At 47.6% G+C, this 15,048-nt stretch overlaps 1 protein-coding gene across 5 annotated transcripts in view; it reads right to left on the bottom strand.

Moving 5' to 3' along the window:
* The window catches only part of WDFY4 (WDFY family member 4), a 304,899-nt gene that overhangs the window by 261,436 nt on the left and 28,415 nt on the right, over positions 1–15,048 (bottom strand). For all 5 annotated transcript variants that reach the window (XM_074382129.1, XM_074382127.1, XM_074382128.1 and 2 more), the window contains exons 3-7: positions 9,215–9,329; positions 7,795–7,901; positions 5,621–5,755; positions 2,957–3,146; positions 1,366–1,555 (exon numbers count right to left, since the gene is read on the bottom strand). In XM_074382129.1, the coding sequence (XP_074238230.1) occupies positions 1,366–1,555; positions 2,957–3,146; positions 5,621–5,755; positions 7,795–7,901; positions 9,215–9,329 (737 nt within the window). The remainder of the gene's footprint in view (positions 1–1,365; positions 1,556–2,956; positions 3,147–5,620; positions 5,756–7,794; positions 7,902–9,214; positions 9,330–15,048) is intronic.

The following is a 15,048-nucleotide window of genomic DNA, read 5'->3' on the forward strand; positions in this document are numbered from 1 at the left end:
GCTTAAAGGTTGAGTGTGGCTTTTATATTTTAATTATAAGCAGGTGGCTGTCCTGCTCCTCTTGTGGAGAAGGCCGCTCAAGTCTTATTCCAGCCCTGCCGTTTCCAGAGGAAAAGTGCTTGCAGCATGACTTCAGTTAAGGCAAAAAGGAAAGCCAATGAGCCCACATGGGACCTCCTTGGCACTCCCTGGACCAGGCTCCTGTCCCCTCCCCTGCCTTCCACAAGAAGTCTGGGGAAAACTCAACACCCAATAAACCAAAAAATTGTTCAGGAAATGCTATGACACAGACCTCTGTGGGGGTCATAGTCAGCTGGTCACAGCCCAGACTAATGCAAAACATGAGATGCCCAGCGGGGCGTTTGCACTTAGCATCATTCTGGAGGAAGGTGCAAGGGTATTGCCATTTAATCACATCCTTTTGGACTCTTGGTGGACCAAGGGACTTCGGCTCCCTCATCCAAGTCACCACATGTAGGCTCAAGTCCTGGCTCTGTAGGGAAGGGTGTGAAGTGCGGTAGCAGCTCCTCAGAGGAAAAGGGTGTCTTATACTCGACGGGCAAAGCCCAGGTGGTCTTGCCCTGAAGTGGCTTCCCCAAGAGCAGCAGAAGAGATTGGGCCATCACAGCATTTCTCTGATTTCCATCCCTTGCTCTTTCAATCCCACCCGAAGATGATACGACAAGACAGAGTGGAAAGTAAGGAGGAGCCAGCCCAGCCCCTGCTGAACAGTGTCTGAGCTTGGGTTTCCCATGTTTCGAGGATTTCAGAAAGAGGTAGTTCACTTGGGAGTTGATCCCGGAAAACACCAGTAGGGGAGAGGCCATGTGAGACAGGGAAGGGAAGGAAACCAGTCTGAGAGCATTAACAAGCAAGCACCTCATGGGGCCACTGGAGCTAATCCTTCTGGGGAGCTCTGGAGGCCACACAGAGTGAGCCCACCCAAGGGCAGCTGTGCTGGGTGTGCACCCATCAGCTCCTTCAGTCATTGGTGGACGGCTGCTCCTGAAGGTGGTTCATTTCCAGACCTTTCCAGCCCTCCAAGCACACAGGCAGGGCAGCTGAGAGCAGTGTCAGAAGCCCTCCAACAGTCAGGGCTTCTGTTTGGGTTCTGACTGGTGAAAATCAGGGCAACAGGCATGCAAGTGACAGGTGCCTACAAGCAAACTTCGTAAAAAGACTGATTCTCTAAGGAAGTGGTCCCCATCCCTCTCTGCACAATGAATCACTTTTGCAATAAGAGGTCTATCTGACCATGCTCTATGGAGCTATATCTATTTTTCTCCAAAGCACCCCAGTGATTTTGAGGACCAAGGCTTTGGTGGTCCTGTGTTCTCCCCCCACCAAACACAGCCAGCCACTTACCTAAGTAACACCTTGAGCAGCAGAGGATAGCCCTCTGAATTCTCAAACTCCAGGAACAGAGCTGAGGAGACGGGGTAGGAATCCTTCACGAATCCCAGGATCAGGCTTACAGCCTCGCTCACCTCGGGGACGGGGAGTGTGTCCGTGAGCTTGGAGAGGTTCTGGAGGGAGAGCCTGACACAGTCTGTGGCTGCAGGAGGGAAGCACAGACTTGCTGAGCTCAGAAGCAAGAGCTTCCCTGCCATGGTCCACCTCCCTCCTCTACTTCAAACAACATGTCAGGACATGAATGGGAATTAATCCAAAACATGTTCTGCTGGCTCTTGGATCAAGAAGTCTGCCCCAGAGAAAGTGCCATCCTAACAGCCACATGCTGCAAGCCCAGCAGGTGACACAGGAGAGGAAGGCAGCCCCTCAGCACTCTGTCCCTAATTCTCAGCAGGAGGGGGAGTCCAGGTCCATTAGGTAATAAGATGTAAAATGCAAGACCTGAGCTCATCTAAGACCTCAAGGAGACAATGCTGGAGCTGAGCAGAAATTAGCTTGATGAAAAGTGCAGGGAAGGATGCATGAACACGTGGGAGGCAGTGGGTGAAAAGACGGGGTGCTTTGGATACTGAAGAGGCCAGGGGATTGGAACACTGAAGTGTGGCCCAGGGAGAGAAAAAGGGGTGTGGCTTATTTTTAGAAGACCCCGCTATGGGGCTTAATGGCTACCCCACCAGAGTGGTGCCAGAGCCAGGGGAAGATTTGAGTCTGAAGAAAGAGGCCCTCAGATTTGCATTTGGATGAATTACTGTTTTTAGAAATCTCTCATCAAGAAAAACCTCTTCTGAGTCCTGGGGAAGCCAATCCAATGGATCAGAAAAAGTACCTATAAGATAACGCAAGCTCAGCCTCTCAGCTGCAAGGACTCAGAAGAGCCGCAAAGAATCACAATCCAATAAGATCAGCAGTATTATTATCCCCATTTTACAGGTGAGAGAACTGAGGCATCCCAATGGTTAAGTGCCTGAGCTCAAGCTCACTCAACTATGAGGACAGAGCCAGAGTCCATTCCTGGCTGTGTGGCTCCAGAGTCTTTGGCCTTAACCCCATACACGGTTCCTAAGATAGAAATCAGGGTGCTGGAATCAGCATCTTTAAGTTTGATATTGCACTCTCTTCTTCACTAGATGAATAGCCTTGAAAAATTATTCTACTACTCTTAATCTCTATTTTCCCCATTGCAAAATAGCATTAAGAACTATCTCAAAGAAACAAGCACAAATGCTTGTTTGTACACATATGTACAAATGGGCACAGCACAGTGTCTGATTGGTAGTATGTGCACAGTGAGATCCTTTTTCCCTCCTCTTTCCAATGTAGCAGCAAAATGAATAAGAAAAGCACTTTAGTGAAGGGAGCCAAGCAATGTAGAATCATCTCCTGGGCATGGCTGCCCATTCATCTCTTCTTTGGTCCCAGAATTCTATAGAGAGGCTGCAAGAGCATCCTACATCTCATAGAAAGTGATCCCTCAGCCTTTGCTCTGAGTTCAAGGGAAGCCCTTCCATGGCCCACAGCCCACACCTAGTCTCCCAGACTGTACCCTGCAGATATTGGATGATGCTGAGGTTTTGGGCCTTGGAGATTGCTCTCAGCACACAGAAGGTGGGCTCCTTCCAGAAGCAGCAGCTGTGCTCCCGAAGGCAGGTCGTGGCAATCAGCAGAGACTGCAGCTCGCTTCCTGACAGGAGTCCCTCCAGGCCCTGGGAGTCACTGCAAATATTGAGCAACATCTGAAAAATAAGAAGATAAAGAGCCAAGGAAACCTGGTTAGGAAGCCTCCTTCCTCGGACAGATTTGTTCCCTACTTCTCTGGAGCACTGATGGGCATGTCTCAGTGGGAAGGACGGGATTACATGGGGTCACCCTCTGCTCTAGACCAGCAGGTCAACAGAGCCCCCTAGGAAAGGGTGGCAGGGCCTGGGGCTCCAGTCTGACTGCATCAGCCCTATACAAGTAATTGTTATGCCTTCCAAATCAGAATAATAAATAAGTAACTGACTTTGTATCTTTTTAATGGCACTACCAAAAAATGTCACCCACAATTAAGGTATAGAATTAACAGGACCCCGAGCTGTTTAAAAAGGGAAGTGTTTCAGAATTCCTTATTGACACTGACTCTACTTCTCCATAAGACCACAGAGTCAGCATATAACCTCCTAACTGCGTTCCTTGTTTCCACCAATTCCCTTTCCTGATGGCTAACAGAGCGACTTACAAAAGCTTCCTCTCCACGTGGGATAAAATCCCAGCACTGCTTTCTCACCCACTTTATCCACTCCCTTGGGTTCTCGGTGGTCCAACAGGATCTGCTGCCAGTGTGGCAAATATCACAAGCTCCTTCCATGGGAATGAAGGCATTGGCTCCTTCTAGGCTGATACAGAGAGAAGCTGGGCGTTGTGGACCTCAGCTGCGGGTCCCATTTCCCTGCCTGCCTTGCAGGTAGGTGTGGCCACGTAACCAAGGTCTCACCTAAGCCTGGGCTTGCATGGCCGTTTCTCTGCTCATCTCCACTTCCTCCACCCCAACAGGCCAGGCTGCCTCCTCTGATCCTGCCAACCCTCAGCTCTCTAGTTAAATGCCATGCCCTCAGAACAGACTCCACTGATTCTCTAGTACAGATCGCAGCCTCTCACCCTCATTGCCCAGCACACCTTTGGCTTTACCTACATAGCACTTAAAAAATTGCTAACGGCACTGCAGCCTGGGCAACAGAGCAAAGCCCATCTCTGTTTTTTTGTTTTTTTTTCATTGCTGACTACGCGCTTGTTCCTGGATCGTTTTCCCCTTGTTTGGCTTCTTCACCCTCTGTCACCTCTCAAAGTGAAGCCCTATGCTTGCTGCAGTAACCGCAGGTGTGGCGTAGAGCTTCACACAGTAGGGGCTCCATATATTTTTGTGAAAGTAACAGAAACCCTTGAGGAATGTAGGTGTGGTCACATATTCTGTCCACACACACAGGACTTCGAAGGCAGACCCTGCACTACTTCCCTGCAGGGCACCTAAAAGCCACACAGTAAACATTTGTGAAAGTGCATGGTGCAGTGTCCTGGCCTCCACCTAGCATATGATCTACATACAAGGAGATAACACCTACATTTCAACAAATGCAACTCAGAGGGTAACCCACTTTAATGAAACCTGCCAGAACTCAGGCACTACCCTCTGGAAATGAAGAATGGGCTTGGGAATTTGTCTAATGTGGACGCTAATGTGGACATGTGTGTACCATGGACAGCTGCATTTGGGAATTCACTGAACAGTCACAAGCACCTGCTCTGTGTGAGACACTGCAGACACTGGACACATATTGACAGGCCCCATGGACCTCCGTACCCTCCCTCACAAGTTCAGTGATCAGGAGGGGTTATCTGGAGAACTCAGCATCTCAGAAGCTGATAAAGCGAAAACTGCCCGAAAGTGAACAGGAGGAGAAGGTGAAAAGTTAGTCAGTCAAAGAGAATAAGAAAGATGGGGAACGACAGGAGGAAATTGTGTTTGATACTTAGAGGCCTGAGATGTCTTCTGAGAGGAAGGGAAGAAGTGATGAGAACAGGTAAATGCAAGTTTACTCAAGGGTGCCAATCTCAGCCCCACCCGAGACCTCTGTGACCCCAGACCCCATGCTCACTCACCATGCCTCAGTTTGCATGGACCGAGGATGACAACAACACTACTTACAGATGTATCCTGGGATGGCAGAGAGGGCTCATGAAGGTCACCCATGTGAGATCATGGCACAGGGGTGGGTACAAAGCTTATACTGAGAAAAAAATTGGCTACTGTTTAGCTAGTGGGGCAGACTGTGCTTGTTAACAGAGGAGAAGGGGGCAGAGAGGAGGTTCCAGATGCTAGGGAGGGTGGGCAGGACTCGAGAATGCAGACTGGAGGAGGGGAGCTGGGTGGGTGCAGGGAAGCTAAGTGCAGGGGCAGGGGACCACATTTCTGGGAGACAGCAAGGCAGGGGACAGTGCTACAGGGACAAGATGAGGTACAGAGAAGAGGAGGCAATTCATTTTCCAACCATGCAGCCCATGCAGAGCATGATTGCGGGGTGAGGGGCAGGGGAGGCTGGACCCTCTGGGAGAGCAGAGGAGCTTGGGAACCAGGGCTGAGAAAGATAAAAACATCTTCGGGAAACATCGGAGAGTCTGTCTCCGAAGTGAAATTTTGACCCAGGGAGATGGAGGCCCTCCTCGAACTCACCTGCACAAACATCCTTTGAACTTGAACGTCACTCTCATAAAGCTCATCTTTGTCCAGAGGAAAGACAAAGAAGAGGTAAAGGCATTGTAGGAGCAGGGCTGGAAGCCCAGACTCAGCAACCCTGCCCAGCGTCTCCTGCAAGAGAAGAGCACATGTGACCCCAGGTAGCAAGGCAGCAGAAGCAGGTCAGCCCGGACCCAGGAGCAGGCCCCTGCAGCCATTTCAGTGGGGCTGGGGGACAGTCCCTCTAAGTGCCAGTCCTCATGTGTGAAATGCTGACAACCAGAGGATGCACCTAGGGTGGCTGTGATGATTAAGTTTATATAAAGTGCCTACTATGTGCTCCATAGCTCCTTTATAAGATTCATAGATAGAAAGAAGGAAGAAAGGAAGGGAGGGAGGGAGGGTGGGTGGAAATGAGGGAAAAGGAGAGGGACCGTAGAGATTAGAATACAAGGGCTTCCTAGCAAATCCTACTGGGCGACTGGTCTGGGGCCTCCTGACTAGGAGGTGGTCCGGGGACTCACGATTAGGAAGGGAAAGCAGTCTAAAGGGGAGGTTGATAATATGTGTGTGAACCACAGAGGTGAGGACCTGATCAGGCCCCTCCCTGCCCTCTCACCTAGATCCCAGACAGATCTCATCAAGGTCCAAACAGTCTACTAGGTGATGACTGACAATCAGCCAGAAGTCAAGAGTACAGGAAGTCTGCACAGATGGAAACCAGCCTCCTAGGAGCTTCCCGGGGTCTTTGTTCCTGGGGCTTTGCCTGCAGCTCCACTGGGATTACTTCAGCTGCAGCCTCTGTGTGTGTGTGTGTGTGTGTGTGTGTGTGTGTGTGTGTGTGTGTGTGTGTATGCATGCATGTGTGCATGTGCGTGTGCACGCATGTGTCTGCACGTGCACATGTGAGCACCTGTGAGGTCAACCTATGGAACGCTGTCCATGCAACTTCCCACCCCACTGGTTAACTTGACAGACACTATGGGGAAGACAGAGAAAGAGAAGGATGAATACAGTCTGGACCAGGATCAGGACTAGATGCAGGCTGCTGGTCCTAGCTTTCCTCCGAAAGGTTGACAGTGCAAGGTACTGTCTTCCATGTATTTGACATCTTGTTAACCTTGACCCCATCAGGGCAGTTCTCCCTGTCCTTCCCCCACCTCACCCCCGATGCACCACGCACAGGCAGTGAAAAACACGCCCTTAGGTTAGTGTGTCATCAATCAGACTGCAGAGACTCCTTCCCCAGGGGCAGATGAGATGAGCCCTCATGCTGTGCTTCAGGCCGCTGTGCCTGACAGTGGTGCAGGCAGTTTACCTGAAGAAGACTCAGGGGTCCTCCTTTCAGTTAACTTCCCAGGTCAGACACCACCCCCGACCCCAGACAAGCACTGCATGATGTGCTCCTGTCACCCCTCCATGCATGGCTGCAAATGCCCATCTCATGTCTGGGTTCATCTAGTGAAGCAGCTTTGGAACTGGTAACAGGTAGAGGCTGGAAGTATTTGGAGAAATTACATGGAGGGCAGCAGCCAACCTGGTTCTCTGCTGTTCCTGGCATGCAGCGGGCATGGGCGGGAAGGGAAGAAAGAGGAGATCCCTCATCTCTAGGCAAGGCCAGGATAGATACCTAGAGGGCACATCACTCAGGCTGACTCTAACAGGAAGAAACAAAGGACAGTGGCTCTGAGCATGGCTTCTGGAGTCAGACAGACCGCAGATGCCCAGCATAGTAAGCCTGCGTTCTCATCACTCACTGGCATCACGGTGACCTGACTCAGGGTCCTTGGGAGGATTCACTGATCATGTCTGGGGTACACCCAGCCTTGCCCCACGTGTAGGAAGTATTCAATAAACATCAGCCATGAACAATCCCACACTAACACCAGAAAAGAGGCGTTATTATCCTCAATCCTAAAATTAGAAATGCAACCACGGGACAGGAAGGTAAAGCAATTTGCCCATAGTCATACACAACTTGTCAACTGAGAAAGTGGGAATTTCCAACTCTGAAGTCCATGTTCTACACCAGAAAGGGAGGAGGGAGGAGAAATAATAAATCTGTTTTATGAAAAGAAAGACCTTTTGGGACATGCCACCACCCAGTGCTGGACCTCCTCTGCACCTGGATGAGCAGTGCCCAGGGTGGAGGCCGATGGCCTGAAACTCACCGAGTCTGTCCCCGTGAGCACGTACACCGACTTCAGGAGCAAGTAGCCATCCTGATCCATGTCCCCCTTCCACCGCAGCAACTGCCCAGCCGCCAGCCGAGCTTGCTCTGGAAGACAGTGTCACCAGCAGGTACAGCGACCTGCCCACTCAGCTTCACCTCCATCCAGGATCCCCTCTTCCCAGGAGATGTGCCTGAGCATCTGTAGAGGACTTTGGCATCTTGCCTACGCATCCCTAAGGCCACCTGCATCTCTACTAAATGTTCCACACCCTGCCAGACTAATCTCCTTGGAAGACAGGCTTTTTCACGCCACCGTCCCCGTTTAGTAGCCATCAGTGGTTCCTGATTGCCAGTGAGAAAGAACAAGCTCCTCAGCTATCGGATTTCTCACAATCCAGAATCTTCCCCTACTTCCTGGATCACACAGTCCCTTATGTTGCAAGAATTCCTGAAATCTACACCATGCTGAGAAATTTCTTCCCCTTAGAATTTCCTCCTGACCCTCGGCCCTCAACCACTGTGAAATTTTACCCTGCCTCCAGGGACCAGTGCACATGAGGGGAAGAATGCAAGTCAGGAGGCCCCATGAGAGATGCACGCTTTGGCCTCTGTATCTTTTCAGAACCAAGAGCTCCACCAAACACACAGGTGCGTCTTCAGTCCTAGCACTTCCTCCCAGAGACCATGGTCCCCTGCACGTTGTGTGTGTGTGTCTATGTTGTGGTGTATCTGTGTGTGTACGCCTATGTGTATCTCTGTGTGTAGTGTTTCTGGGTGTGTCTTCATGTGTACAGTGTGTGTCTGTGTGTAGTTTCTATGAGTAGTCTCTGTATGAGTCTGTGTGTGAAATGTATGTATGTGTCTCTGTATCTCTGTGTGTCTGTGTGTATCTGTGTAAAACATCTGTGCATAGTGTCTGTGTGTAGTGTGTTTGTGTGTATAATGTAATGTGTGTGTCTGTGTGTGTAGTGTATGTGTGTGTCTCTGTGTGTCTGTGTGTATCTGTGTATGACATCTGTGTGTAGTATCTGTGTGTAGTGTGTCTGTGTGTGTGTATAATGTACTGTGCGTGCCTGTGTGTGTAGTGTGTGTGTTTTTGTGTGTCTGTGTATCTGTGTATGACATCTATGTGTAGTGCCTGTGTGTGTATAGTGTGTCTATGTGTGTTTGTGTATAATGTATTGTGTGCAGCATGTGTGTGTGTGTTTGTCTACATGTCCTGGAGCAGCAGAGCTCCCTGAGCCCCCTTCCCTCATCCTGCATTTCCCTTGGTCCCCAAGGCACTCAGTGGCAGAGTGAGGCCCTCCTGCTCTTTGGCAGGCAACACTGTAGCTCAAGTGACAGCAGAGAGGCCTGGGAGGGTGTGCAGGGCTGCACTGCTCTCTATAGAGGGCCTGCCAGCACCTCCATGCTCTTACCTGCAGGCTTCCCCACAAGGACCTTCTGGAGTTGCTGGGCAAGCTGGTCGGACACATCTTCTGCCAGCCTCTGGAGACTGGGAAAGCAGATGATCCCCACGGAGTGTTCCCAGGCCTGAAGCAACAGACGGGTCTCAGTCAGAGATGGCAATGTCGCAAGCAGGGCATGAGCACCGCCCACCAGGCCGCCCTTCACCAGCCCAAGCAGATGGCTCAACTCCCTTTCCCAGGGGCATGCAAAAAACCACCACGTCACCCACCCTCACAGCCCCAACCACCATCCCTACACCAATGCCTCCAAATTCTCCAACTGCGCAGACATCTCCCTGAACACGAGCCCCTGAAATGTCAAACATGCAGAGCCATCCACTGCCTTCCTCATAGCCTGGGGCATCTGGCATCGATGGGTGGCCCTGCCAGGAGCCTGCTGCCCCCATGGGAGCACCGGGAGCGCCTCTCCAGGTCTCCCCCTCCCTCAGCCCTCACCCGGCCACCCCTGTGTCTCGCTGGTACTCCTCATATACAGTTTCAAGTCCCGTACAGATAACCCAATTTTAGTCATTCAATTATTTCCTTTAGATAAATTCCAAAAAGTGGGATTGCAACTTAGAGAGTGTGCTTTTATTTTCTAATGCTTTGGTACATGTTACTAACTTGGCTTCCAGACAAAGTTGACCAGATGAGACTCCCCAGGCCTCCCATGAGCAGACAGGTTTCTCTACATCCTCAGCAAAATCGAGCATTGCTCTGCCCACTCTTTTTAATGGAAAACTTCAGAAGAGAAAAAATATCTTCAGAAGAGAAAAAATAACTTCAGAAGGCAACCTTTCAATTTCCAGGGTGGAAAAGCTCTTTTCATCTTTCTTGCCTGTTTTCACTCTTACGCTATTACTTTACTAGGGTTTTTGCTACTATTTATTTAAAAGAGCTCTTCGTATATCCAAAAAAAAAAAAAAAGTTAGACTGCCCATAACATAACTGCAGTAATTTTGAGTTTGTCATTTTGTCTTTTAATTTGTTATTGTTCGCCTTGCTACACAAAAAATCTGAAATTCCTATGAAATCAAATTTCTCAATCTATTCTTTCATTTTCTGGCTTTAGTTCCAGGCTTAAAAAATTCTTCTCCAATCCAAACTGATGTTCTTAATCTTCTCCTTTTCAATTTCCTTAGTATTCTTTCTTATCTGCCCCTTCTGTATTTCTATCCCACCTGGTCCCTTTTTTCTGCAGACTTTTTCCCCTTATTATTTAGGATACTATTTAGTAGAAGTCATGAGTTTTCAAATTCTGTTTGAAATGTCAGGCTCTTTTCAGAAATCCCCCCAACTTCTCTAGCAGTCCTGTTTGTTTAAGTCTGATTTTCATCCAAGTCTTTGGGCAGACAGCCTTTTCTCTCTGTTCTACTGTGTTGTGGAACTGACTAAGTAGGACTAGGTTTCCTAGCCCTGCGGTGAGAAGGGCTCATTCCAGACAGACGGTCAGAGTGGAGGTACTGCCCTTGGTCCAGGGCTTGAGTTCTGGAGAGATTCCCCAACCCTGGTTTCCACCAGAAGGATCAGCTGCTGTGCACATTCCGGGCATCCGCGGCCTCCGTGGAAGGCAGTTTTCACTGCACTGCTTCCACTCAGCACCGCTCACTGTCTACTTTCAACTGAGCTCCTGCCCAAAGGCTCAAATGAGCTCTTTTTCAACCTGAGTTCTTCCATCTAGGAAAGATGAGGAGGGCTTCAAAATCCAAGAGGAAAAACATTTTTAATGTGTGTCTTGCTGTGGCATTATGTTTGTTAAAAAATAAAAACCTTCAAAAATCTTCTCTTTATTGAAAGATACTATAAACCAAGTGAAAAGGTAAGCCACAAGTTGGGAGAAAATATTCAGAATGTGTGCCACGGATAGGATTGGTATCCAGACCCCTAAACGGTGATACGAAAAAGACAAATAACCTGCTTTTTATAAAAAGAACGAAATAGACAAATAAAAAGATCATTTGCATAAGATAAAATAAATATCAAATTACTAATGATCCAGAAATTGCATATTGAAACCTCAATATTTGCTACTTTTCGGGTTAGCAAAAATGAAAAACCTGACAATACCAAATGTAGCAGAACTAGAGGGAACACAGGAACCCCTGATGTGCTACTAACAGAGTATCAGTTGGAATAACCCTTTCAAGAAGGGTTTAACCTAATCCAATAAAGTTACAGGGCACACACCCTACCACCTGGCAATTTCAGTCCTAGGTATATTCCCTAAAGAAATGCTGGTCCGCTGGGCGCGGTGGCTCATGCCTGTAATCCCAGCACTTTGGGAGGCCGAGGCGGGTGGATCACGAGGTCAAGAGATCGAGACCATCCTGGTCAACATGGTGAAACCCCGTCTCTACTAAAAATACAAAAAAATTAGCTGGGCATGGTGGCGCGTGCCTGTAATCCCAGCTACTCAGGAGGTTGAGGCAGGAGAATTGCCTGAACCCAGGAGGCGGAGGTTGCGGTGAGCCGAGATCGTGCCATTGCACTCCAGCCTGGATAACAAGAGCGAAACTCTGTCTCAAAAAAAAAAAAAAAAAAAGAAAAAAGAAATGCTGGTCCAGGTACTAGACAGGAAATATTTGTGGGGCATTACTTGTGGCTGTGAAAAACTGGAAAAAAAAAAAACTTAATATGCATTAATAAGACAGAATAATTTGTGGTATATTTATGTAATAGGATACTATATAGTACTGAAAAGAGAATAGAGCTAGATGCACCAACATGGATGAATCCCAGAAATCGAATGTTGAGTGAAAAAAGCAAGTTGTACAAGTATACAACAATATGAGTCTACGAAATCCTTCAAGACTAGATTGCATGTTACAGATAGCTGTATATGTAGCTAATGGAAGTGAACATCCACCCAGGGAATGAGGCATCCCAAATTCAAGAGAGGAAACCCTACTGGAAAGGGAGGGAAATGAGCTAAAGAATGTGTACACAGGGAGCTTTAGTTTATCTGAAGTGTTTTATTTATTATATACTGGATTGTGAGTACTTGGGTGTTTTAAGCAAAATTTTGAATGGATCTGAATTTTTTTTCTACCCTAAAAATAGACTTGGTTGGCATTTTCTTATGTAAATTTTTCTAAAGTAGTGGGTTAGAACTTTGCTAAAACAACCAAAATGCTAGATCACTGTCAAACACTGTTGAACATAGCAGATCTCCAACAAATACTTGGTGAGTGAATGAAACAAATATGAAACCCACGATATGCAGTAACAACGATTAAATGTTTTGAGCCTGAGTGCTATGACCAACACTTACAACATGTATTACACTTCCATGCATTAGATCCGCTAGTCCTCACAACAAGCCTTTGAGGTTTGTCCTATTATTAAGCCCACTTTATAGAAACTGAGGCTGAGCTGGAGTTCAAGAGGAATCAGTTAGGTGGCAGAGTCAAGGTTTGAATTATTTCACACACACATGCACATACCCAAATAGCATTTACACATCTACGAAACTTATGGCTGTCACCTAGAAGCCAGCTGCCACTCAGACTTGTTAATCCCTGGAGAGAAAACGTCTGTACTTTTGACTTGGAATTTCTGTGGCAAGATTATTTCCCTCCCTAGAAACGAGAACTCTGCCATGATGTCTTTCTAGCAAATCCCTGCAACTCCTCCCTGCACTGACAAACCCCTCAAAGACCAATTTGCAGGCAGTTGACTCAGAAGCATCTATATCGTCTCTGGAGCAGTGGGACTCCAGGAAGCACTCTACAATAAAGCAAATTGGGCCACTGTGAGCTGAACAGTAATTGTACTCTGAGCCAGATCTCCCAAGGCCCGGACTCCTTCCTGGGACCTCGAAGGGCACTTTTAGAAGCTGCATCAACTCTTTCAGGCCACCGGGGTGCTGTTTGATGCACAGAGCCAATCATTTACTGAATGGTACCATAGGGACCCCGAAGAGTTAAGGCAGCTTCCAAAAGGCCCTAATTTTTTCCCAAACTGGGACTTACATGCTGGGAGAATATTGCTCAATATTTTTAAAAACTTTTATTTGCTAACATTATCTAAGATGCATCATCATGCCTCGTGGCTGTCCCCTTACATGGAAGAAAGAGAAAGAAAATGATGCTCTGGTCTCCAAAGGAAAATAAAGAATGGCAAAAGCTCTAGGGGAGATGAGAGGAAAAACCCAGATTTTGAATGACAAAGAGAACACAGTTGGTATTCCAGCATGAACAAAAGGTCATTATTACTCCATTACTGCAGAGTTCGGTGGGTGGGGGTGGGGGTTGTCTTTAAGTGAGCTCAAAACATGTCTGAGACTTTGCATGAAGTTTCCCTGCTAGTATGACACAGTGGACCCTCTTCTCCGTGAAAAAAGAAAATGATGCATCAAAACTTTGCTAAAATAACCAAACAGCAGAAATGTTATTTCCCCATGATGGGAATAAACCATGTTTCAGGCCCCACTCCAAGATGGGGTAGAGTCAGGAGTGGACAAACAGGGTATTTACCCTGCTCACCCCTTGGACACCACACTTAAAAATAATTATTGATCATCTTTGGTATTTTACTTAATGGTGTTTATCTTTCTTCAATTATCAGTTAGACCCACACTTGGGTTTTACAAGAATGATTGACCATAGTCAACATCATAAACTCTGCACCATTGTCTGAGTAGTCAGCCTAGGAATGTGCACATATGCACACACACAAAAAAACCCAAATACACCAACCTCTAAATACAACTAAGTTAGTGTTCATTTCAATCCCTCCAAACTAAGAAATGGATGCATTCCTTCTTATGTTACCCACTGTTCCAGTTACCTGGAAAATCAGGTTGTTGCATGAAAAATCACCCTAAATTCCATGGCTTAAAACAGTAGCAATCATTTATTTTGCTCGTGGATCTGAAATGTGGGCAAGGCTCAGCAGGAACAGCTTTTCTGTGCTCCACTCTGCTAGGGCAGCTAACAGGAGCTAAGAGATCCACTTCCAAGATGCTGTGCTCTTGGAAGGGCTGGCAGGATGGTGCTGGCAGCCAGCAGTAAGTATAGCCTCAAGGTCAGGGCCTTGGATCCTCTCCACACAGGCATTCACTCAGAACTACTTGGGCTTCCTCACAGCATGGCAGCTAGACTCTAGGAGTGAGTATGCCAAGTGACAGGAAGAAGAAACTCTGAGTCTCTTGAGGCCTATGCCTGGAAATATCCCTTCTGCCCTGTTCCATTAGCCCAGTCATCACAAATTCATCTAGATTCAAGGGAAGGGGATACAGAAATCCCATCTCTTGATGGGAGGAGTGTGAGCCCATTCATAGAACCTCTAATCTACCACATCCATCCATCTCCCTTTTCTTCAATGCAGTCCCACCCACGAGATTGTCTATCTCAGTCGCTGAGAGATTTTACACAAATTGCTGAGGAGTCTCTATTTTACTTTTTGCTTTCTCTCAAAGTCTACATTCTAAGAATAAACTTCAGTGGCTACCTCTGTAGCTCTAGATTTCCCTATTTCTATTATTACAGGATATCTCTGTGCAATGTGAGAACCCCAAGTGCTTTTCTTCCTCCAAAGGCCAGAACCTTCCATGCTTTTGAGAAAAATACCTTCTTCCTTTGATGTTAGAGCCTATTATGGGAAAGGTTTCAAAAGACCAAAGCCCAAGGCTCTTGGCAGGAAGAGAACAACAGTCTATTGAGTCTTTCTTAAGAGCACTACCCTGCACACCACAGAAGTCATTGGCTCTGTGTTGCTTCTGTGTGATGAAGTAAAATTTCCTCCCTATCTGCAACATCCTAGAGTAGCAATCTAAACATTCTGTGTGTGGGAGTGACATTCTT

Source organism: Saimiri boliviensis, chromosome 12 (assembly GCF_048565385.1).
Source record: "Saimiri boliviensis isolate mSaiBol1 chromosome 12, mSaiBol1.pri, whole genome shotgun sequence".
Classification (NCBI taxonomy): domain Eukaryota; kingdom Metazoa; phylum Chordata; class Mammalia; order Primates; family Cebidae; genus Saimiri; species Saimiri boliviensis.